The sequence below is a fragment of the Gavia stellata genome, chromosome 2 (genome assembly GCF_030936135.1).
Source record: "Gavia stellata isolate bGavSte3 chromosome 2, bGavSte3.hap2, whole genome shotgun sequence".
In the NCBI taxonomy this organism is placed as follows: domain Eukaryota; kingdom Metazoa; phylum Chordata; class Aves; order Gaviiformes; family Gaviidae; genus Gavia; species Gavia stellata.
In genome coordinates this window covers 111,745,800-111,771,501 of record NC_082595.1, presented here as the reverse complement: position 1 = coordinate 111,771,501, position 25,702 = coordinate 111,745,800, and the positions used below count along the sequence as shown (strand labels likewise).

The window sequence follows — 25,702 nt, the reverse complement described above, 5'->3', positions numbered from 1 at the left end:
TACACAGCGTGTGGCAGAGCTATCTGTCCTTCACCTTACCCAGCCATAAAATGGGGTTTCTGCACACAGTTAATAGCAGCATTGCTGATAAGCACCTAATGGGCCTGATCCTGACAGCTTAACAAGCACTTCTGATTATTTTACTCTAAGGAATAACTTCGGGATGAATCATAAACAGGGAGTAAAGTGCCACCTTGCACCAGAAACAAAGGTGGCATCGTAAACAAGCCAAGCAACGAGGGCAAAGCATACTCTTTTGTATTAATGTATAAAATCGGGAGAAAGAAAACTACCGCAAACGGAACGACTATGTCATGATTTTTCATGAATTAAGTCATGATTATCTGCCGCAATTTAGGGTCTGAAGGGTACCAGGAGAACGCTCTTACTCTGAAGCTTCCCGACAAGCCGAGGCAGGAGGCTGCCGCCTTACCTTGCTCCAACCTCTTCATCTGCTGGATCTGATCAACTGTCTTTTTTAGGATCTTGCATTTGTCGGGTTTGACACTCAGAGTGTCGATGTCCCCGATGTTTGCAGACAGCAGCTCCGCCAGCTCCTCTAAATATTTGTTCTCCTGTTCCCGTCGCCGCTTTTCATTGCTGTTAGAGAAAGAAAAAAAAATTAAAAGTCACGTTAATGATTTTTTCAGTCTAGTCACACCTGGGCACTGGACAAGAACCCAAAAATACAACTACTGGCTGCAGTGATGACCGCGCTATAATCCGAGTATCTCCAAAATACTGGGGAGTTCATTCAGGCTTTTATATATTTTTATGCATATAAAAATAATCTAAAGTAATGCCAAGGGAGATACACAGGGCTAGCCAGGCACCTCCAACAAAACCAGACCTCAAACATTCAGGACTCTGCCTTCCTCTCAAAAATAGTTACAAATGAGTTATAATAAAAATAATCAAAAATAGTTATATACAACCTCTCATTTTTCCACAGCCACTATTCCAGCTGTGGCCAAGTTTAATCCTAAATTCACACATAAAGGTTAACAACATCCATCGGAGTTCACCAAAATGAAAATCTGAATCAATGGTGACAAGAGGAAGATGAAAAATATTCATGAGATCAACCTTTTTGTCCCAGCGAAAGCAGCTCTTCTTTTCGCTCCTGGCTGCTGCAGAAGCCCAACGCTCTCCCATCGACTATTTGTAAATTCTGGGAATTAAGAATATATTATTTACGTGCTATGACATGGCCATCATCAAAGCCACCCTGGACACTGTAATATATTCCTTTGCCAAAGAGGTTATAAGCATCAAAAACACGAAAATGAACTGTGCATATGGGAGAGACACACAGAGACACATTTTCCCTAAATACCTTCCTCTACATCAACCTTCGGATAAAATGAGGACAGCTCAAAATGCCCAACACGGCTCTACACAGCTTGCGATGCCTTTCATCAGGTTGGTTTTCAATAAGGCACCTAATTTTTTGTTACAACCTCCACGGGATGCCCAGCACTCTGTGTAAGAAGTATTGCCTGAGAATCCCTATTATTTACCGGACACCAAGAAGCTTCTGAGATGCCTGTGGGCATGGTGGGATGTTCCTGGCCTCGGAGAGACCCCTCTGCTTGCTGAGGGGCTGACAAAACACTTGTTACAGAAGCTGATTCCAGAAGTCCGGCTCACTAGGAGATACGTGTCCCACCACAGACGTGCTCTGGCTTGTGCTACGTGGCCAAACAAGCTCCGCTAACAGCTGAAGGCTTCGAGAAGAGGTTTGGTTTGTTTTATCTGCTGAAGAGTGCAAGCCAACCAGAGCATTGCAGAGACCCTTTAGATCCCACATCTGTCCGAAAGGGGATGAGACAACGCCAGCCCTCCCCTCTCAGGAGCTCCTCAGGTAGGCTCCACAGATGTTTCTTTATTTTTTCCTAATTCCAGCCACTTTATTAGCTCAATATCCAGGTCTGACAGGTAGGTGTTGTCTCTTGGGCATTTTACTGCTGCTCAAACTTGCTCTCACGTGAAAATACCTGACACGTGATGAACCTCCCCTTGCCTCCCAAGTTCACTCTCCATCACCTCGCTTCTCCTCCTGCCCGTGTCTCTCTGGGTGGTGGGACTGCCCAGAGGAGGGACAGGAATGACTCGCCCTCCTGTAACTCAGTGGAGCAGCAGAATCAAAAAAGAAAGGAAAAAGAAAAGGCAAAGCCAGCTGCAGGTCTGCAGAACACAAGCTGTGTTTCTGCTCGGGCCACCGCTCTCATGAAGTCTACAAGCGAGACCTTCCATGAAAGACACGTGGTGCGACCTGGAAACTCCCCTGCAATGGGCTCGGGTGGGTGCAGGAGCCCTCGCTTCTCCCGCAGGCAGCTGCCAACGGGTGCTAAGGGGTCACAGGAAGCAAAAAGAGCTTCATGGAGGTATGTTGGATGTCCACCTGCTGCAGAAGCGCTGGGTCCAGCCATGAACCTCAGCCTCTTTTTGCACAGGTATCGGTGACACCAGCGCTGGCATGGTCCCCAGCAATGGGCAGGCAAATGCTTCTGGAAGGAGCTGAGTGAGTATTTTAGTTAAGATCAAATTAATTCCCAGCTCTCCCTGTGAACCAAAAAGAAATAGCAGAGGGGAGAGAAAAAAAATTCCCTCTGTTGTGGGTGAGCTCATTTCATGAAAACCCTTAATGTCGCTGTTGCTGTGGCAACTTTCAAATTGTAGGAGGGAGAATTGGCCAATTTTCCTTACATAAGCGCATCATGAGAATATTACAGCAGTGGGCTGTTCTTTATGACTCTCAAGTATCATCAAAAGCAATTGTTAAACCTTCCAGGTTTTAATGAAGGAGTTTTGAAGTTCACTTTGCTCTGGAGTATGTTACAGAGGACTCTGGCCAGCCCAGGGAGGAAGAAGATGAGGTCCCTCGCTGCCACGGCCGTGAGTCGGGCGATGGTCTGAAGGAAGGAAGACACAGCACTGGTGAGGACTTCTTTTCTGGATTTTGATAACACGCTTCAGCTCCAGCGTTGAGGGTTGGATGGCCAACCCAACGACAAATATTTGAGTCAAACCTTCTAAAAATGCTTGTAGGTGCTTTGTGGATGTAAAAACTCATTGTGCTTGGACAAGGAAGGAGAGTCCTTCATCCAGAAGTTTCTGCTTCTCTACAGTCAGTTTGTCCCTCATCCTATATACTTTGAAAGACCCGTGGTGTCAGCAGCAGAAGGCTTTCTTGGGGTCCTTAGGGATTAGGAAACAAACCACACAAGATCTGATTTCCAAAGGCAGACCAGATGAAGCAAAGCCAGGTATCTGCTCATCTGTCTGGACAGCAGTTCCTTCAAGAAGATGTGTCCAAGCCCGCCTTGCTCTCCATCGTTCTGCCATGGGGACCCAAGGACCAACGGCTTCACCCCACACTCACCTCCGGGATGAGGTCTGGCTCCAAGACCAGCCGGGAGACAGCAGGGAGGGCTGCAGAGCTCTGACTCAAATGACTCAGCCAGAAAGGGGAAATATTTCACATGATTACAGAAGTATTTGGTAGGAATAAGAGAGCTATGAGAGCTATCAAAATGTCTTCTGCAATTTAGCGGCACAGCTAAGCCATGAACCACAGAGCCTTTGTAAGAAGGTGAGTGAACCCTACAGAAGGGAGATGCTGCAAACAAAAACTGCAATAAAGAGAAATCCTTAAACAATCTCTTAATATCTCTCTACTGGAACACCGCAGCCTTTACATTTGTTGTCTAGAATATCATGTATGAGCTCTAAGTGATAGAAAATACACCTGGGGTTTGCTCAGTGCATCAATATTCTGCAACGACGAGCAAAACAGCATCCCAGGCAGCAGAGACACGGAGTCAGCAGAAACACCGTACGTTCATCCTTACTAACAGACTGTATCGCCATGGAAAAAGATGCACAGGATTCACAGGGAGCCTAGAAAAGCCTGTGGAAGGAGATCACAACTGCCTCTATCTAGGACTTTGTAGTCTTAAATCAGGTGGCAAGGTAGCTGGGGCAGGAAGGCTCGGTCATAAGCAAAAGGTGCCTTTCCGCAGTGAGCTGAGCTTTGAAGCAGTCTACATGAGCACACAGAAATGAAAGTATTTCAGATGATAGAAATATTTTCTGTTCTGTAATTGCACCATTGAGCAAGAGGGTCTCCATCGGAGTTTCTGAATATTACAAAAACACTGATTTCTTGGGAATCCGGCATGAAGAGGCAGAAAGCTTGGGATGATCTGCAGACCTCGTGGAAGTATCTCCCCCAAATTTACCCCGAGAAAGCTTTCCTGATGCTCTGAGTGCTCTCAGTTTATAAAATCAATACATTAACATTGATAACGAGCCTCTAATCATCATTTGCCACCTAACAACAAGCAGAGCAGATGGGGAGCTGCATTTCCATCATGCTCCATCTTCCACCGCAGCCACCGCTAAAAGCAAAGCGAAGTTCTGGTGGGAAGTGTGAACGTTTCCGAGTGGCTGAAACCCGGCTCCATCTGCTCGAGCAGACGGGACAGAGCGACGCAGTGGGAATGACAAAGTAGCCGCGGCAGGGGATGGATTGGGAGCGGCCCACGTACCTCTGGGCTGTATCGCAGGGCGAGCCTTTCCTCTTCCGAGAGTCGGGGTTGGCAGGGTCCGTTGAGCTGTCCCCAAGGCCACTCATGATGGTTGACCTACTTTGCACCTGGAACCGAAGAGAGACAGGGTAAGGACAAGCTTTTTGCAGCTGCAGGAAGAGCGGTTCCTCCGTGGTAGAGCCAGAAAACATGGACCAAGTGACCTCTGAAGAGGTAACTAACCCAATGCAAGTCTTTCTTATTGAATTGATGCCTCGTCTGTGAAGGAAACGGTGCGACGGGAAGACAACACGCGATCACGTTACCCTCCTTTTGGTGTCCGCCGGTTACCATTTGGCCAAGCAAGCCCTCACCGCCAGCACCATCACAGACTGAGCTCTTCCCTGTATCCCTGCAAATTTTAGCTGCTTGGCCTTACAGCATTTTAACAACTATCTAAACATAGCCTGTTTCAATGTTTTGTTTAAGTGTGTTTGATTGCTTTTGTTTTGCTTCCTTTCCCTGCAAGATTCTCCTTCAGCCCATCTTCGGCTCCTCTGCCATCACCCCCCGGTTCCTCTGACTCATGGCTGGCAGAGGACGCTCCACCCCTCGCATTGTGTCTGCACTCCTGCTCCCCCACCACCTCCTTTCCCCTCAGCACATGGCCTGGGCTTTAATTAGAGCTGCAAACTGACTCATCTCTTAACGGGATGCAACACCCTCCCACGAACCCCTTCCCCATCTCCCGCTGAGGCTGCCTCCCACGCATGGTCCTCCCAGCCCCAACCTTCTCCCGGCAGAGAGCTTCCCACCACGGCCGGTCCTCGGCCGGTCCCAACACGGGGCACCTCTTGGGTTCCAGCTCTTTCCAACACACAGACTTTTCACCCTTATTTTTAGGGTGTAATTTCAACAGATGTTGGGTAAACCAGTCCATACTAAGGCAAACGAGAGGTCTAAGCAACCAAAGACGGTCCGGAAGTCATGAGGACTATAACATTGCAATATCCCACGTTAATGCTCCTTAAAAATGAATTGTATATTTTTATTTAACTGAATAAAATACTATGGAAGCCCAATAAAGGCAAGAAAGCCAATTAAGGCTTCTTTCTGGATACTTCACCCTGAAGGGTGTTGAAGAGGTTTGGCCAAAGACCATGACACTCTCTGACCCGAGAACACAGCCAGTCCCCTCTAACTGCCTAAATGGGACTAAGCACATCTATAGGACAGAGTGAAAACCTTATACCACACGTTAAACCACGGGACGGAGCTTCTCCAGAAAAGAAATCAGCTATGCATGTTGCTTCCCTTACTTTGCTAAAGCCATTCAGTGATTTTTCATTCAGTAACCATGATAATTCAATACTGGATAATGCCACCTTCCAAATTCTTTATTTATTTTAGAATTTTTGGAAGTGTTTAACATTGTGAGAAGATGCAATGCCAGAGAAATAAAGCAACGGGATCCTGGACAAGAAGGTAGTAGTTTAGAGAGTAAAAGGACTAAGTTCTTAAACTTAATTCCCTTAATTTCTTCCATTACTTTCTAAAAGCTGGAATTTTAACGAGGATTAAACTGCTGACGGATAGTGATAAAATGAACTCTAGAAGGCACATCTACAGTTCCCACAGCCCAGATTCCCCCCATGTTTTATTCAGTCGGCCCGAAAGTGCAGTGAGATGCCTTCAGTTGTCCAGCATCTCCCACCCGCTGCCCAGCGCGGCACAACGCGGCCGCTCATCAAAGCCGTTGGTGCTGGCTCATCTCGTGCTCAGATAGGTGACTATTAAAGTCCCACCAGCTTGTGAAAGTCCTGTGAGTTCCAAACCACATCTGCAGACCAGCTCCTCCTGACCTCAGAGCAATGCAGAGGGATGGACACAGCCATGAGCATCTCCTCCGCTCCCTGGTTGCTTGAAGACCCCAGGGTTCGTATTGAAACCCAGAAAGCCAACCGCATCCCGGGCTGCGTCCCCAGCAGCGTGGCCAGCAGGTCGAGGGAGGGGATTCTGCCCCTCGACGCCGCTCTGGTGAGACCCCCCTGGAGCACTGCGTCCAGCTCTGGGGTCCTCAGCACAGGGAAGACATGGACCTGTTGGAGCGGGTCCAGAGGAGGCCACGGAGATGGTCAGAGGGCTGGAACAGCTCTGCTGGGAGGACAGGCTGGGAGAGATGGGGTTGCTCAGCCTGGAGAAGAGAAGGCTCCGGGGGGACCTTCTGGCGGCTTTTCAGTACTTCAAGGGGGCCGATAAGAAAGATGGGGACAGACTTTTTAGTAGGGCCTGTAGTGATAGGACAAGGGGGAATGGTTTGAAACTAAAAGAGGGGAGATGCAGACTAGATCTAAGGAAGAAATTGTTTACGCTGAAGGTGGTGAGGCACTGGACTGGGTTGCCCAGAGAGGTGGTAGCTGCCCCATCCCTGGAAACATTCCAGGTCAGGTTGGACGGGGCTCTGAGCAACCTGATCCGGTTCCAGATGTCCCTGCTCATTGTAGAAGGGCTGGACTAGATGGCCTGGAAAGGTCCCTTCCCACCCAAACCACCCTGTGATTCTATGAAAACCAGCGTTACCAGCTTCGTTATCTCCTATGACTGAGGTGTCCAGGGTGGGCGTTACACATTTTGGCTCCCCACCTCCATGCTGAGCGTTGAATACCTCTACTACAAAATAAGTGAAATATCTGTGCTTAACACAGTTCTATGGAAAAAGAGCCTGTCTTTCGGCAGCATGCAGGCATTTCTGCTAACGCTTGCGTCATCGGTGCTAAGGCGAACGCGGTTCCTGAAATCATTTTAGCGATATGAGTGTGCAGGCGATCGATGCCGCAGGCACGAGAGCTTGTCCACCTAAATCAGAAACCCTGAGCAGATGCCAGCAAGCTAGCCATGACCACGGATCTGAGTTCATCCCCCCCTGTCTCTGGCACGTTTGCAAGAAGGAACGATGCCAACGCAAATATAAGGAAGGGGGAACAAAGCAAACTCTTGAAAAATTTAGAGATTGGAAAACTAAAAATGCTGCATCATCCAGTCTGGGCGAGAAGGGCTCGGTGGGGTTTCAGACAGGCTTACCAGGGTTTAAACCTTCTTCTTGAAGGTTTAACTTGCTCTTACCAAAACACTGAGTCTCCGTAAGTGGCATTGCTCTGACAGGTCCTGATCTTTCCTCTCGGCAACTGAGTTAAAAGAAAAAAAAAGCGGGGATATGGCAGGTAAGGTTGACCGTCCCACCGGGATGCTCCGCTGCGAGACGGTGGCTTGGCAAGAGTGACCATATGCCCTGGAGAGGTGAAGTAAGGACAACATTGCAGCCTTAGCTGAAATCCTTGGCTTGAGTTAAGCCCTTGATGTAATACACTAAATGTTTCTTTTTATTGTAAAAGGAGTTTATTTTACTTCAAAACTTGCCAGGGCTGACAAGCCAAAAAATGTCATTTGGTCTAAAAATAACAGGGATGACTCGGTTCGAAAGCCCTGTTGGGTCAGGGCACGACCAGGGGACAACGTCCAGGGCAAGGGTTGAGCTGCCGGTGAAAGGCAGCCCTGCCTGTCGCTGCCCGCGCTCGGGGCCATTGCACCAGAAACCTGATTTCTAAACACTGGCTTCTTGTAAAAATGTTAATATTCTGCTGGCTTAGGAAAGCAAACAGAGGCAGATGAAGGACGGCGGGATGGTAATGAAAACAAGCTAATTAGTTCAGCCCGGGGCGGGGAAGCAGTTTCCAGGCTTAATACAGGGGCTCTCCAATGCAGACCTCTGCTAAATCAATTGCTCCTCTGCTGTCACAAGCCACCAAAAAAACGTATCAAGGGACAGTATAAAATACTGCTGGTGTCTCTGCCAGCACCAGTCACTCACCGGAGCTCCTTGGGAGATGTTTGACCATGGAAAGAGCAAGACCTAAGTGTTGCATCAACGCAAAGAGCACTGGCCTCTTGCCCTCCGCTGGATGCACGGGGATGAAGCCTCATCCCAAAAAGACATCATGGCATGGTGCAGACCCACTGCTCTGACGAAACCCTGTATCATGGTGCAAACCCAAAACAGAGTGGGTTTTTTTCACCTATGGATATTATCACTTGCGTGCAGCTAATGCACAAGTCCACGGACCTGCAGCAGCGGTGTCGATGAGCAAAGCTGCGACGTGCACCATGTTTAGCAGCAAAGTAAACGCCTGCGATGCAGACTGCAGCTCCGCAGCTCCAGCAAAACCAGGGCTAAACTCAAGCCACCGGAGAGGCCAAAGGTTTGGAACTTCTCAAAGGTGATTCTCCATGTCCACGTTGTTCTTGCTGCCCTGGTTCTTATCCCACTGATCTGGATACGGCACCACTCCCCGGCCACTCTTGTTACCGCAACGCAACGCACCACCACATCTGCTCACTGGGGGCTAATTAGTTTGAAAGAAACTCATCAGAAGGAAAAAAAAAAAGCAGAGGGGGGATGGATAAGAAGCACAAGAGCTAAAGTGGCCTGCCCATGGCCAGGCAGCTGAAAGCACCTCTGATTTCCAACCCTGTACTCCCTCCTCTTCCATCAGTCCTGCAACGTGCCATACTGGAGCGTCTACCTGAGGAAAGTGGGTGAAGCACCAGCCAACATCAATATTCCAACACTACCTTGGGGATCATGACACGAATGCAACTTCCATATTAACAAAAAATAACAAAAAAGAAAAAAGATGTGAATTATTGAGGCTTAATGCTTCTGCTCTCCTAATAATGCCAAGGGATTTCCAATAGCTTCCCAAAGATGGCCATCGCTACCTCTAGCAGACACAAATAGCCCGAGTGATTTGCACTGACAGCACAGAAGACGGAGCTGGCCCCTGAATACTTAATTCTAACAGAAATGCTTATTTCTAAATGCATTTCTAACATTTTGGATTAATTTGACCCAAAAAACCGCTTACAAAGTAACACTAACATCTATTGGAGACACAATTAATCGCCTGTTTTTAAGAAAACGACAATGTTGGAAAAGTCCCTCATATTACAGCTATTTATCATCAAAATATAACCCATCTGTGCATACGCAATCTCAATTGGAGGTAATTAAGAGCATACTTGGAGTGTTGCAAGGACATGTCTATATTGTTCCCCTCACAAGTTCATCATCAGCTGCTCCTCTCATCACTGGGGTCAGAACAAGCCTTAATTCTTATTTTTTTTTTAAACTTCTGCAGGTCACAGAAGAAATGCTGAAGCTGTGATGTGGATAGAGAAGAGGCAATGGGTGAGAGAGTCACTTGCTAACCTACTGCATGTGGTGTTAGTTTTGGGGTGGGTTCTTTTAAAAAGAACTTTTTCTGACCTCATCCTCAACAAAAAAAGGAGAGAGATGTCAAGTCCTGATTAAATGTTGGTTTTTTGGTGGCTGAAGTTGTCAAAAACAAATGTCACATCTGGTTTGTGTAACACTCCTTGGGGGGAAAAAAAAATCCCTGTATCCATATGCCATCGCTCCAGCCTGCAGAGACGCCTGCCTTCCAGCTAAATCCTCTTTTCTTGGTACCTTACCCCAATTTCCCTGCTTCATTTCCTCCTGCCTGCGAGCCCTCCGCCTTCTGCCCGAGCCTGGCAGAGATGCCGCCAGATGGACCCTCTGGCTCTGGGATGGCCAACCCGGGAAGCAACTGGGTTTGTCTTGGTTCCCACTACCCATCCTGGCCTGAACATCCCCTCTCGATATCGAGTGATGCTTCCATCGTTCTGATAATAACAATGATGCTCCAGTCAAGGCTGGATGGAATCTGCTCCAGGTCACCAGGAGGACTTGCAGCAATCCTCCCTTGAGCCCACACCTCTGCGGTCATTAGGGCTGTAGGAGAAGAGAGCTGATGAATAAAGATTTTCACTGGGGAAAACTAGAGGTGAAGGCAGCGGGGAGACCCACCCTGCCTGATCTCGCATCGCCTCTTTAAGCAGAGCCCGTGGCGTTGGGAGGAGGATGAATTCAGGGAGAGAGCAGCACGCTCCAACATCCCCGCGTCCGTCCAGCCTGGAGGGCCAGTGTTGGCTTTCCTTCCTAGGAGATAAGCGGAACGTGAAGAAATCTTAATTATCGCTGGGTCTGCGGAGGCAGCAGGCTAATAAAAGCTGTCAGCTCGAGGATGCGGCAGAGCGAAAGCCCCATCGTCTCAATTCCCCGCATCTGCACCCACCTGCCAGTCCTGCAGGGCAGGGGACGGGGAGGGCGCGAGAGATGCCTGCACCCTTCAGGAGAGGCTTTCCACTGCTGCTGGCATGGAGGAGAAAGGACCACGGCAGGTCGGGTGGCCCCGGGCAGGTCATTTTTATACCCCACTCCCGCTATGCCACGAGGGAGATAAAAAGTTTAAACATCACTGATGCAATGCAGAATAAAAGCCACCGATCAAAAACTCGTCTGATGTGGAAGAGACCAATGTTATGAAAGATTTATCATTTTGACAGCTCAAAATGTTTCTGAAGATGAATTTCAGTTCTCTGCCTCATTATTCCCATCCCCTGGGGGGCCGCACAGGGGGACGGGGACTCGGCCCCGGTCGCAGAGGGAGGCAGAGGCACAAACCGAAGTCTTGCAGGACCAGACCCTCCATGGCAGGGACGGCGGCGGCAGCCCGGGGAGCACGGCACCGGCGCTCCTGGCAAGGGGGACACGCACAGGTTCTGGATTTTGGGGATGCAGGGAAGAAAAAGTCAGTTGAATTGAATTTCTTCCAAGCTGTTTACTGGGTCAGACTCCATCAAGACACACATTTTTTTCTTTTTTACACAAGGATGGAAAACTCCTGACTATCGAACAAGCAGCTCCCTGAGCGCTGGCAAACCCTGGGAATTAATTGAGTTAGTATTTCCCTGGGAATTAATTGACTTAATATTTACAAAGTGCTCTGAATCCTCTCGCGAAGGACACCCTGGAAGTGCAAAGCCCCGGCACGCAGCGAGCACCCCAGCCACGCATCACCCAACAGCGGTCCACAACCAGGTACCAAACCTCCCAGGAGCTCTTTGCTCTTCGGGACCGAACGAGGAGATGGGGGCAGAGCTGAAGGTCTCTTCCCACCACGAAGACCCCGGTGGGGTTGCTCCCTGCCCCTAACAGAGAAACCCAACGCATCCCAGTGAAGATTGAACTCCCAGACCCATCCTGCATTCAGTAGGGCAGAAGGTTTTGCAGAAGATGAGGTAGGAAACGCCAACAGGCTGGTGTGCCCACGGGGAATAAGAGCAGCCCTTGGCTTCACACCCACCCGCGGTGGCCATGGTGGGCCAGCCACCACCAACAATCACGTCCTTCACCCACAGGTCCCACAGACCCGTGTCCTCTGCAGAGCAGCCATGGGGAGAAGTGAACTTCATACTAAGGAGGTAGAGAGACAGGACATTAATCCCATCTTCCAGGGCCCCGTTTTTCTTGTAATTTTAATTCTGAGCGCTAGAAACTTCTCCATACTGATGGAGAAGACAAGCTTTGCTCTCCAAATCCAGGCTTCTCCATCACCTTCTGCCCACGAGAAATCGTTTGCTTTGGAAAGGTAACACGGGCTGTACAACCCATAAAATCAAACCTATTTGGCCAAAGGGAATTTTGCATATGATAACAAAAATACACACATCCAAGTGAATTCCTTAAGGTTGAAAGCACGGGCCAGCCACATGCCAGCTCTGCAAGTGCTTGCTCTCTACATGATCCCTAGAAAACACAAAAAGAAGGGGAAGAGGTATATAAATCAATGTCCTGCAGACTAAGTATCATCCTTAGCGAGGCAACGGTCCAAAGAGAAGGTGTGAATTTTAATACGCCCATCATCTCTATCATATTTACAACTCACAGACCCACAGCAGTCATTCCTCTTTAGCCCGGGGATAATTCCAGCAGCCAATTTGTTTTACAAATGAATGGGAAAATATGGGAAAGGGCTTTGCTATAGCATGACGAAAAAGAATAATCCAGCTGTGGGAAATCAATATTTGATGCCTAAGGAGACCTCTGAAAATCCACCACACCACTCTGTTATTTTCCCAAGCTCTCTTTAAAACCCACCTCAGCTAAAATACAACAGACAGGAGATAACTGATGTGCTGCTTATTACACTAATTGCAATCATCTCCTTGTTACCTGGTGCTCACCCACATCTGTTTGTCATAGCCATCTGTTGTCTGTCTTAATTAGATCGCGCACTCGGAGGGGCAGGGACTGTCACAGCACGTGATCTTCTCACCCCCCGGCATCCCACTTCTGGCCGAGCATCTCCGTGCTACCACTGTGAATCCTCTTGCATGGCCAAGTACGAGGAAGACAGCTAGAAAATAGGAAGCCAAAAAAAACCCCCACCCCAAAAATAAAGCAAATAAGCTCGGTAAGAATCACGCTGCACCACTGAGGGTTTTCAGAAGTAAATGATCACCCACAGCATCTGCTACCTGCCCGAACTTTCTAGGATTCAGCTTCCGAGCTGCCCTGGGGTTGATTGGAAGAACGACGGGGCACCAAATCAAGCCAAAAGCAATCATGGGGGGAAGATGAAAACATGGAAACTAAACTTTTCCTTCCGCTATGTTACAAAAAATATAGGAAAACGAAAAAGGCCGACTCGCCTTGCGCCGCCACCCTTGACGCTGCTGCCCCAGGGTGAGGGGAACGGAGCCCACCAGCTCCAGCAAAGCCTTCAGAAGGTGCCGTCCTGCACTTCATCTCCCCACATTAATTTCTGGAGCACTGAAATGCTGCTGATCAACTATTAGCAACTTCGAGCATCAGCTCAAGAGCTTCCTGCTAAAACACCCTGTCCTATAGGTTCTTCCATGCCTTCCCCAGAAGGTGGCTGCTCAGAAGATAACTCCTGACTCAAGAGGTGAGAAGTGACCATTGCTATGTATGACGACGTTGAAGACCCTAACTTTTTAAAAAATAAACCCAGAAATGTGCACAAGTGCCTCACCAGACGCTGCCATCTGAAACGATAGCACGAAGAAAGGTTTCTAACAGCAATCTAAATTTCAGTATGATCAAGTTTCTGCTCACGCTGCTTGCTCCGAACAGCACTGCTGGTAAAACTCATCTGCGACTTGCTTTGATACTTGTTCTTCCCCTTCTCCTGAAGTTGTCCCTGCCTGAGACGTGGCTGCATTCCCCAGCAGCTGGTCCTACGACCGTGCCACTGCCATGCCACTAACCACGTCCCCAGACAGGACACCTGTGGTGTGACTACCTGTGTCCCCACTGTTTGAACTCAGCTCCGTCTTCAAGAGCTCAGGTTGGGGAAACCCTGAGCCTTGCTACAGTCTTGGGGTTCAGCAGACTGAGCTACGAGCACGCAGGGGATGAATTTTTGCTGCTGAGGTTCTTTTTGATGAGGAGCCCTGCTTCCTTCCAAGAGTTGGGTCAATACAGGCACCCACTTGGTCTCAGCCGTGGCTCATCCCCTCTCCATTTCAACCCTCTTGCCAAGATCCTAGACAAAACCAAGCCAGAATTCGTTTCAGCAGCACAACAAGCCAATGAAAAATATTTAAGAGACAGATGCCTCGGTGCTAGGTAAGGTGGGAACCCACCACCTATTTTCAATTTGTCTGGGTCATAACTCCGTATCAGCTGAGTTACTCCACCACCACCACCTGCTACGCCCATGGGAAAACCCTTTTTAAAAGCACGACGACGCATCATTTTCCCTTCCAAATGACTCCGATCATGTATTTTAAGCCCATGTAAAGATCTCTGAGTATTAAAACCGCTTTGGTTTTTATCCTCATTAAAAGCCAAATAGAAATTAAAATTTCTTCTTACACCAGCTGTTTTCCCAAAGCACGCCAACTGCCTTATTACAGGGCTGCTCACGATTGTCAGCACGTACTCCCTGAGTGTTTGCATCCATGTATTTCCGCATATCCAAAAACCAGAAGAAAGGCATTCAACCATTGCTGTTAGCGGACACGGAGCCGTCGACAGGAGGGGAAAACCAAACCCACATGGGTTGTACAAGAACCATCAGCCAGGCAATGGGCTGGTTGGAGCAGTCTCGACCGTGGTGGACACAATGAGGTTTAAGTCTCTCTTTAAGATCTGAGCTGAAGTGTCATGCTGCTTGGATTTCTTTCACTATTTTCATTTCAGAACGAGGGCTGACAGCCCCACCAGATCTCCCCAAGGCTGCATCATGCATGGTTAATATTTCTGGAGGCAGCAAGGTGAGATAAATGAATGTACAGCGTCAGAGAGAAACAGCAGTGATGCAAGAAACCCTTTGAAAAGTTGAGTCAAGGTTGGGTGTGTGTAATTTTAATAATAAATAAAAATTTTTCTCGTAGCCCACCTCCTTATAGGGCCACTGAGTACACTATGACCAGTGAGAGGGAGGGAAATTTAGGCAGTGGATGGTAAAAATAGCAATGCTCTGCTTAAAAATATATGGGAGCACAGACTCATGGTGGGCTCCCGCATGGGGGTCAACCCTTGCCCGCTGCAACACCTCTGTCCCATCTCTGGGAAAGGATGATCTTCTCTACATTGCAAGCAGGAACCCTGGTGTTTCAATGCAAAAAAAAATATTTTCTTTTTTTTTTTTGCAATTACTTTGCACTAATAATGGGAATATGTTGCAAATACAAACTGAGGTGAACCCAGAAATGGATATGCAATTTAGTTGCCATCCTTGAGCAGTCTTCCTCACGGAGCCGCTCGTGTCTCGACACCAACAAGCATCGCTTGGCAATGTTTACAGCAGAGATAAGATACAAAATAGAACTGCAAAAAGCATAACCTTTTCTCCCAGTAACTGATAGGAAAAGTGGGTTAATTTATACAGCTTCTGAAAGGGAAAAATAAGGCTAATTCCCTCGCAGTCACAGAACATTACACACTTAGTTTCATATTACGCTCGTGAATTACATGTTGCAATTACACAATTTTCTCTATGGGGAGAAGAAAGTATTTGGCAGAATGTACAAATACATCAGGTTCTCATGTAGCACAAATTAAACTGCAGCACAAGCACATGTGGCTTCATAAAAATCACCATAACTCACAAGCAGCAAAGGCACCGGTGCGTTCTACGTCGGACCATGGCACGGGAAGCCCATCAGCAGAGACGGCACTCGGCCACCGGCAAGGCCACGGCTTTCCTCAGCAAAACCAGCCCCAACACCTTTGACCAGAAAGCAGGGAGCAGGATAGAATTGGGAAAAAAACCTTTTCAGGAGTGGGGAGGGGGATCATACTCCACATGAGCCTGCTGTAACCACGTCGTGTTCATTATGGACCTGCTGGATGCTGGACTACAGGTCCCTTCTCCCCAAAATTTGCAGGATTTATTTATCTATATATATAACCACCACCACCCCCCCCCCCAATTTTGTTATTACATGTTTCTGTACTTGCATAATATCTTGGACACTTCAAATGCATGGATTAAAGAACAAACTCGAGTGCTGGCCTGCAGCCGCAGAGCAAATACTCCAGCAGCCCGGCGAGAGCCACAGTAATGCTGGTGATGGACATCCAGCAACTCCATCTTCCAGACGTGCATCCAAACCACACATTTTGGGGAAGGGACGGTGTGAAACGGCAGCCTTGACAGCTCCCAAACAGCCACAGAACTCCACATCTTTAGAGCACAAAGTGTATTTAATTATTATTTACGCTGCAGCGAGGCAAACTGAAACTCCTCCTTAAAATCCAGCAATTGATGCCCATCACGCTTCTCTTTATTTTGGGTCAACTTCAGCTGACCCAAAAACCATGGACACTTCCCGATGGTGAAGGACGCCCAGTGGGGGGAAGCTCCTGAATTAAGCCGTATCTTCGTGTTTGAGCGAGGAGCTTGAGCAAACTCAAGAGTCCCAGTGGATCAGACAGAAAGGAAGACACCATATGCTACCTCGATATGAAATACATCTGCTGACAAGACCAAAATGCCAAGAAGCTGACCTGGTGGGAGGGCTGAGACCTTGGATCTAATGACTAACCTTGTAACCATGCTTTGAAGACATCTAGAAGAGGGCTACTGCACCAGCAGAAGTTCTGGCCAGTTTTTCTTCTTCTTCCCGTTTTTCTTTTGCTCTTTTTTGCTTTATTTTGTTTACTCACATCTGTCCTGCTTTTAGTCAAATGCTTTGGACTACTTCTGCTTTCTCCTGCATGGTCCCACCACCAGCAGTATCTGAAGGTGCTTCTGGCACTAGCCACAAAAATCACTGCAAGCGGCAGGACAGACGGCCCTCTGCTTCTCCCACCACCACCCAAGACCTCTGGTTTCCACTGTTCACCTCTGGTCTGCTTCTCCTAAGCCCTCCGCAGGACTTCTGGTGATGACACTGCTGTGTGGGTTTATTTTATTCTCTTAGGCTCTCCAGCTTCAATTCATCTATGAGAGGAAAGCCAAAATGTTGAGGATCACCGATTGGAGCTGTGAAAATCTGTGAAGACTTAAGTGAGTGGAGAAGGAGAGATGACAGAAGAAACTCTTAATAATAGACTTCACTGGGAAAGGAAAAGGCAAGGCAGCAAGGTCAAATGAGCCAGAGCAAGATATAATCCTGAGAGAAGCTGACAACCATTTGCCTTAGTGGGATGTGAATTTTTCATACAGTGATAGAATGGTTTTGGTTGGAAAAGACCTTTAAAGATCATCTAGTCCAGCCCCCTGCCATGGTCAAGGATGTCTTTCACTAGATCAGGTTGCTCAAAGCCCCATCCAGCCTGACCTTGAACGCTTCCAGTGATGGAGCATCATCATTTTCCACCAACAGCACAACCCAGAGGAGGAGGATGGTCCAGAGCATTGCTGTCAACTCTGCATGGCCCTACTGAGCTCAACAGCCATGGGCTCTTGCGAGAGCAAGGAAAAGCCAAATCAAGGCATCTAACGCCGAGAACGTGAGTCACACTGAGAAGCAGCAGGAACCTTCCCAAAGAGAAGTTGCAATACCTTCTCCAACTGGACAAGCCTGAAGACGGTCTACTGTCTTCTCATGCCGTCTGCTGTAATTTCATACAGGGACAAGGTCAAACTGCAGAGGCAGGTCCAACAGGAGGCTGAAAAACCCCAGGAGACCCTTCAGGCTTGTGCACGGGTGCACTAAGACCGTGGCTGCAGGAACCCCAACACCTCCGAGCTCTCATGAAAAGCAAGAGTCAGAGGAAAGCCCTTCTGGCGTTGTCTCCAAAATGACGTTTTATCTGCTGGAGAGAAATTTTCACTTACCAAAACAAAGCACTGCATTACAGAGCTCGTTTGAAAAGATTGCCGTGGCTTCCCTGTGAATAAATTAATCAATTTTATTAGACTTGATGCTAAATTCCTGACTGACAGCTCCTCTTCTGAAGATGCAAGCTGCTGGCTGGCTGCCGTGGAAGAAGTCTGGAAGGCAACAGCTTGAAGAGCTAACCAAGATTCAATGAGCACACCAAAAATAAAAATATAAAAGAGTGCATTTGTAACCCCTTGATCACTATCCCATTATAAAATTCTAGTTAGATTGCCTGATCTCTAATTATCTGAGGATTAACTGATGAGGCAGGGATATCATCCTGGTTTGGATAGCATTCTGGCTTAACCACCCATGGTAAAGTGTTGGCCATCACTAGGATTTTGTTAAAGGATTAAAAAACCACATTTTTTTCTAACCATGGAATTAAAAATAAATAAATAAAAAGACACATTGCTGAAGACAAAGCTTTAGAAAACCTTAAGGTAGAAGTGCCACATTGGAGGGCACCTCGTATGCCTCAATCTGGACTTGCAATAACCATCTGCTTCTTGGAAGTCCTTACCCCCTACCCACCGTTTTGGGGTCCTTACCCCAAAACTATCTGTCAATACCCTTCTGTTACCACACAGACACCCAGGAACCCAACGGAGGGGACCAAAGAAGGTGTGGAGATGCACAACTCCCTGGGCTGGGTGTAGACCAGTGACAGAGGTGTCAACCCTGTACCCTCCAACCCGGAGGATCCCTCTGGAGCACTGGGAGCAGGGCATCACTCCCACTAGGATGCCGCAAGGGGACTGGTTTAACTTTACTTCCCTTCTCCAGTTATGGACTGAGCAAAACTTGGTGGTGAATCACGCTGAGGTTAATTTTTTGGAGCAGTATCTAGATCCAGTGTTGGGTAAGGGCAATCATTAACGTTTGCCAGACACACACACCACCACACAAAGCGTTTGGGCGAGGGCAGGAGGCTCTGATGGGACTCCCTCCCAACCTTTCCATCCCGCACAAACCATTAACACCTGATGGCGCGGTGAGCAGGAGCGCAGGCATGGCAGCCACCACCAAACACGCCATCATTCACACCCTTCATCAATGGTGAGCAGAGATGACGGTCACCCCAACCATGCATCCATGTTCCTCCCCATGAAGACCCCTCCATGATGCAATTATTGCAGAATTTAAAGACACTTACTGCATCCCGCTAACGTTTTGGTGGCCAGTCGAGCAGATTTCCTTCCACCGCATGCTTTTTGCTCCTCAATAGCTAATAACAGTACAACCCAACAGCACGCTACAGGGTAGATGTCAGCCCAGAGGGACCACAAGCAGGTGTGGAGGAAGCGTGCAGACCCGGGGCTGCGGCCACCGCCAGCGCCACGGTGGCAGCGAAGGTTCCCCCTGGGGAACAGTCACGCTGCCACCTCCCGAGCTGCGGGAAGCCCATGCATGCTCGGAAAAACCCAAAGCAAGATGCATTGTACCAAGGGTTAGGGCAGCCAGGCAGCCACCCTGGCCTCTTCCAGCTTGATCTCCACGGAGGACATGGGACCCCTGCCTTGCAGCAAAAAGCCTTTTGAGATGCTGCACAGGGCTGCAGCTTGCTGTTTTGCAGGGGGAATTATTGCATTACACTCGGGGAACCATCTCAAATACACAGACCCCAGCCATTCTAGCGATAGGACAAAGGGGAATGGTTTGAAACTAAAAGAGGGGAGATTCAGACGAGAGATGAGGAAGAAATTTTTTACAACGCGGGTGGTGAAACCCTGGCCCAGGTTGCCCAGAGAGGTGGTAGATGCCCCATCCCTGGAAACATTCCAGGTCAGGTTGGACGGGGCTCTGAGCAACCTGATCCGGTTCCAGATGTCCCTGCTCATTGTAGAAGGGCTGGACTAGATGGCCTTTAAAGGTCCCTTCCCACCCAAACCATTCTGTGACTCTATGATTCTATGGTTCATTAGGTGGATCTGATTATTTCTCCATGTTATTAGGTATACATGGGACTCCATGGATTTTACTTCCAAATTCCTCAGCAGCTCCACGTGACCATGAAGGCACTTCCACATGCTGCAACCTGGAAACCCAAACAACACTGTTTCTCTTATTAAAAACGGTTCCTTAATATTACAGCTTCTGCCCCAGCGTGGGACGCTGCATGGGCACACCGTCGGGGCAAAACATCCACCCCCGCTGTGCTTCAGTGATCACTGTGCTGCCTACGAGCCCAGAGCTCGGGTTTTCAGCCCAGCTCACAGAATCACAGAATCATTAAGGTTGGAAAAGACCTGTAAGATCATCAAGTCCAACCATCAACCCAACCCCACCATGCCCACTAAACCATGTCCCACAGTGCCACATCCACACGTTCCTTGAACACCTCCAGTCATGGTGACTCCACCACCTCCCTGGGCAGCTTATTCCAGTGTCTCACCACTCTCGCAGTAAAGAAATTTTTCCTAATATCCAGTCTAAACCTCCCCTGGTGCAACTTGAGGCCATTTCCTCTTGTCCTAACCCAACCCAACCCAAATCTTCTCTGACCGGAATGTCCCAACTATTTAGACACGTTACTAATTGCTGCTCTGAAAGGCATTTTTTGCCCAGTGCATTTCAAAGACTTGAGAAAAAGCAAACGTCTATTTTGCTTTTTCAAAAGGTCCTACCAACACTCACGGGGACGGGGATGAGTGTCCCTTTCTGCTGGTGCCACAAGCAGAAGGTTTTGCTCACCAAGACGTCAGGACTGACCATTAATTTACCCCTGACCAAAGCAAACAGTCCATGAAAAGCAAGCGAGTGCTTCACCTTCACAATTAATGTCCTACCCTCACGTAACCAACTGTATCAGCAAGATGAGCTAAGTGCTGTGCTGCAGCTTTTTAAATAGAGAAGGAAAGCCATTAGTAAGATAGAATGAAAAAAACCCACTGAATTGGGTTGCTTTTCTGCCAAAAGTAAATCTTTTGAAAGGCCGTAGAGGGAGATATTAGAAAAATAAAACCACATACAAAGAAAAATGCAGCTTAAAAAATAAAGCATTACCCGCCTCTTCCAAATGAATCCAAACCCTTATGAAACCCGCTGAAGATCACAGAGAAATTCTTCGATAATTGGATTATTGGTGTTAAAGAAACATCCTCAAGCTACTGCCAGCTCTGTCCTTATCCTCTACCCAAGTTTACGTGATGCACAACAGAAACAGCACTTCTGCCTTTCATCTGCGTAGATTTTAGAGCTACACAAGACCATTTGTGGCCAGAAGAGCTTCTGAACCACAGCTGGTGCCTGGGCCAGGGCAGTGACGGCCTTCTCACCTGCTTGTAGAAGGTGGGATGGGGTCACTATCCTTCACGCAAGGATGAAGGAAAGCCTCCAGTCTCTGGAGTATGTCCCACAGGATTTAGCTTCCAAAAGGGACGAAGACTGATGCCACCTACTGATGACCCTACTGTAGAGAAACGCGGCTGCATCCTCGATGTTTCCTGAGTACCTGCGGTGGAGTGAGGTTTTCAAAACGTGTAGAAAATAAGCAACATACCACGCCAAATCTTGCTCTCAAGCAGATGATAACTCAGATATAAAGACAGCGGTCCCAACATCAGTTCTTCTTCCTCCAGCCAGAGAAGGTTTGCAGAGCATCACCGAGGACCTCCTAAACCACTCAACAGCATGGGGGAGAGGTGCTTGATGGTGCCACAGGATATCTGCTAAGCCTTTCCCTATTTATTATCTTAATTAGGGATCAGACAGCTATTGAAATTTGCGTACAATACAAGATTTGGAAGAGATGTAACCATCGCCGAGAACAAAAATGGATTATGAAGCACCCCAGGGACTTGAAAAATTCGGGCAAGAAACCAAATGAAACTCAGTCAAACACAACTTTAATCAACAGCCACAGGGGGAAATAAACTCAGCTGCAGGGAGAAGTGGCTCCTACGGCCATTTACTGGGTTGGGATGGTGTTACGGCGTTTCCTTTTAAATACTTAACAGTAGTCAAATGATACTGAGCACGACTGGATGCGAACTTCTGCAAAATGCAGCAATGACATAGCAGCGTTCATGGATATTTAGACATGGTCAGCAGAGCATGGAGAATGAAGGGTTCGGGTTTTTAGACGGCGTTGGTAGCTATCTATGCATAATTAGCTAAGCAAACAGAGGATTATGCACAGCTGAGATCACCTTCTCAGCAGACAGATAGCAACAATTGGTCCTAAAAGAGCAGCGTGAATGACAAAGCGATTAAAGGGATTTATAAGAAAAAGATTAAAACAACAAAGTGGGTATAGTTTGACCAAACCCCAGTGAAAAGGAGAAGCAGCTTGAACTCAACAGGTCTGGATTGCATATGACATCCCGCCAGCTGCGCAGTCCCCCTGTGATCCATACGCTGGACACAAAGGGAGGGGATTTTCTAACTGGGATGCCCTGGGTTGATGAGTCTTGACCATGGAAGAGTAAGATCATCAAGGAGGACAGCAGAAGAGGTACAGGAATTATTTAGACCAATTAAGAGTGGAATCTGTCTTTGGGAAGAAGACTAAAGTAGGTAACAAAAGGTTTATTTTTATTTTCATTAAAGTGGCTGCAGAGTAGTTTGCTTCAGAAAATCAACCACCTCACCACCACCGGCAATGCCCGCTCGTGTTACAGCAGAAGCCCCGAAACATCTCCAAAACATCCCGACCTGCATCCCTCCGCCGCATCCCATTTGGGGGGCAGGACCAGCCCCCCAGCCGCCGCCTCCTCCACCGGCATCGCACCATGGGTTACCACAGCCGACACCGAGTCCGAAGAACTACAGCTTCATTATTACCTTCAAACTTGAGCTGTATTTCCCTCCTGCCGCTCTGGAGCGAGGGGAGCCGGGAGCTGCCACTGATGCCCCAGCAAGGCTCCGATGAGCAGCCGCTTGCTCCTGCTTATTACAAATACTCCATCATCCAGGAATAGTCAGAGGACAAAAAACCAAGGGGTTTCCAGAAAGCTAAGGAAAAGCAATGAATGACAGGTAATACTTTAGGAGATGGCTTGATTTCCTTAATGTTCATTTGCGTTACAGCAATACCTAGAGGTCCTGAGCAAGAGCAGGACCCATTACACGAGGTTCTATGGGAAGGATGCACCGGCCGCTGCCTGGAAGCATTTCCAAAGGAAAACACATCGTAGAGTGAAAGCACCCCGGGGCTGTGAGATGGCAAGTTGGAAGCCACGCAGCAAGCCAGGACCTGCTTCTGAGACACCAACAAATATTCAAGTCAGGCTCAGAAATTAAACTCCGTGGTCTAAACCCTGTGGTCTAAACTCTGTGGTCTAAACCCGAGCGAGACAGACCAGACCTTTTGCATCCTTGCGGGTACCACCTCGCCGGGCTGCCAGCCTGCGGTGGTACCATCCTCTGGCCAGTGGCAGAGGCTGACCCGGCTCTTTGGAGTCTTCCTTGAGATTTTTTCTTCTCCGCCTCCGAGTTGCAGAGGTCACAGCTATCCCAACACACAACAACGATGTGCCAAGGCAAAGCAGGCGGAGAAGGCACGAGGGGGACGAGCAGAATGAGGAGGGGTGAAATGTAAGGTTGGGGAGACCCCTCTTTGAGAGGAATTGGGCAAACCGCAGGGAATACCACTTCCAAAATGCAGATTATTTTTTTCCCCCCATCTTCAGTTATCTTCATTTGTTTAGGGCTTAGATGTCAAAACACCTTCCTCTCCTCTCAACTGATATTTTAGATTAAGCACATGGAGGAAAAGGGAAAAAAACCCAACCCACCCAGCAACAGTAGTGTGCAACGGAGGCAAAGTTGTAGCTTGTTGCATCATTATTAATCCCTTATTACCATCACTCACAGCTGCAGCAGACGCCTCCAAAACACGAGGATCCCTGCCCTGAGGTATTTACAGAGCCAGTTAGATGTGATATAATTAAGAGGTAAATAAGGCAGTAGGGAATGTAGTGCGGGGGGAAGGGAGGGGAAGAAAGACACAATTAACTTCAGCAGCTTTGCAGAGGTTACCCCTATTTTACATTACAGTGTGTTTTGCCCACAAACTGTTGGGCTCTTTTTTTTGGGAAGCCATCTGGCATTTTAACCACCGAAACCCCCCGGCACCAGTCTCCATCATTCACTGCTTTCTTATGTAATGCTGCTGCCCAGCGGGATGGCACCGTGGCTCTTCCAGTGCTGCCCAAACACCCCGCAGCTTCCAGCCTCCATCCCCTCCATCGCAGTCAGCATCCCTCTTCTCCTGCCCGACTGCGTAGATTGGAAGATTTAACAGGGCAGCGAGCAGGCAGCCTGGCTCAGAATGGCACGAAGAGCAGCAAAGCAGCACCCCTACACCTGCTTGATGTCCCTCGTCCTCCTTGGACAACCTTTCTGCCCATGTTCTGAAGTCACCACGTGACTTTAGATACCCCCCTGTTTGCACATCACCCTCCAAGGACCACAGCTTTTGCCAAAGCAGCACCAGGCAGTAATCTTAAAAGATATTTTCCAGGTCTTAAAAAGGAAATGGGTAATGAGAGGAGGAGGAAACTCAACCACAAATCTTATTGCCCTTCGGGAAATGTCCCACAAACACCAGCCCCTACAAAACAGCCCACAGGGAGCTGCTTCAGGAGCTGCCCGAGCGGACGGACGGGCGCTTGCTTTGCAACGACGCGGGCAAATATTGATTAATCGGAGGATGACAGCCATGGGTGGAGATGCTACGGGTGGAAAATGCTACTGGAAACCACACCGTGCAAGGACAAAAATCTACCAGTCGTGAGCGCTGCGCTGCTGCTACATCCGCTCATCACTTCGGGCTGTGTGAGGGCAGCAGACGCGGCCGACCAGCAGCAAACTGGTGCCCGAGTGCCCTTCCCAGTCCTCCAGGACCTCTGACTACAGACCCAAACGCATGAACAGCATCCCATAGCAGATAATTGCTATTAATTTCAGACATGCACGCATACACCACGTCCCTCCCGTTTGTGTGCAAATCCCAGACAGGTCTGAAGAGCAGCGTGGATAAAATCGGCACAGGGAGGGATCCTAAAAGCCGCTGACAGCTACCTGGGTAACTCAGGAGCCTCAGGCGAGGTATGTCAGAAGAAGACACTGCACATCACACTAATCATGTTTGAAAAGAGGAAATTCTCGATGTAGACGCAGCCCTGCTCCAGTCCGGAGCTGGATCTCACCCTGGCTGGAAACCACTGCAAGGAGAAACAGGAGCCGAGGATGAACGTGGTGAGCTCTCCCACCCGTCCATCCACGTATCCTGGTGTCATCAAGACTTTTCCAAGACAAACTTTTTAAGCCTACCTTGGATACCTGATTCTCAGTTGCCAAAAAGCCGGGAGCAGAGTGGGTTCCTCCGTGAAGAGCAGAGGAGGACGGGAGCGGTCAGAGTCCTGCAAAGTGAAGGGCCGTCGTGGGACCCCGCAGGGAGCCCAGAAGCATCTCACCCAGCGGAGGCCTTGGCTGCAGCCAGGACTAACCCAGCACAACGTCACACAAACCACTTCCAGCCATCGGATCCGGGAGATAACGCTGTATCCCACGCCTTGAATCACAAATATTTTACTTTCACGGTTGAAGCTACCCACTTAATTAAAAGCAGTCTTGATAATTAAGGTTTCCAACCAATCCCCTCCTCTGCAGCCCGGCTGGCTACAGAGATCTTCATTTTCTGGGGAGGTAAAGAGGGAGAAATGGGGTCGGAGCTTCTCGGTGCCTTGAGGGCTTGAGTCGGCCTGTGCAAGGAGACCGGGGGGAATTCAACGCCGCTCACTAACTAAGCCCCAGGGTGATGGAGCAGCGCTTTGGGACGGGGCTGAGCCTCGTACACAGCCAGGGATCATTGCAAGGAGCAGCACCTTTGGAAATTACATTTCTTTTTTAAACTTATGTAGCTGCACTCGTAGCACTACAGTAGCAGTAAAAGAGGTGCTGACGATTAGCACGCTTAAAAA

General features: G+C 48.5%; 1 protein-coding gene across 1 annotated transcript in view; it reads right to left on the bottom strand.

The window, feature by feature from the left end:
* NCOA1 (nuclear receptor coactivator 1) overlaps positions 1–25,702 on the bottom strand; it is a 131,943-nt gene that overhangs the window by 61,353 nt on the left and 44,888 nt on the right. The window contains exons 2-3 of the mRNA XM_059828029.1: positions 4,554–4,660; positions 434–600 (exon numbers count right to left, since the gene is read on the bottom strand). Of these exons, the coding sequence (XP_059684012.1) occupies positions 434–600; positions 4,554–4,639 (253 nt within the window). The 5' untranslated portion in view covers positions 4,640–4,660. The remainder of the gene's footprint in view (positions 1–433; positions 601–4,553; positions 4,661–25,702) is intronic.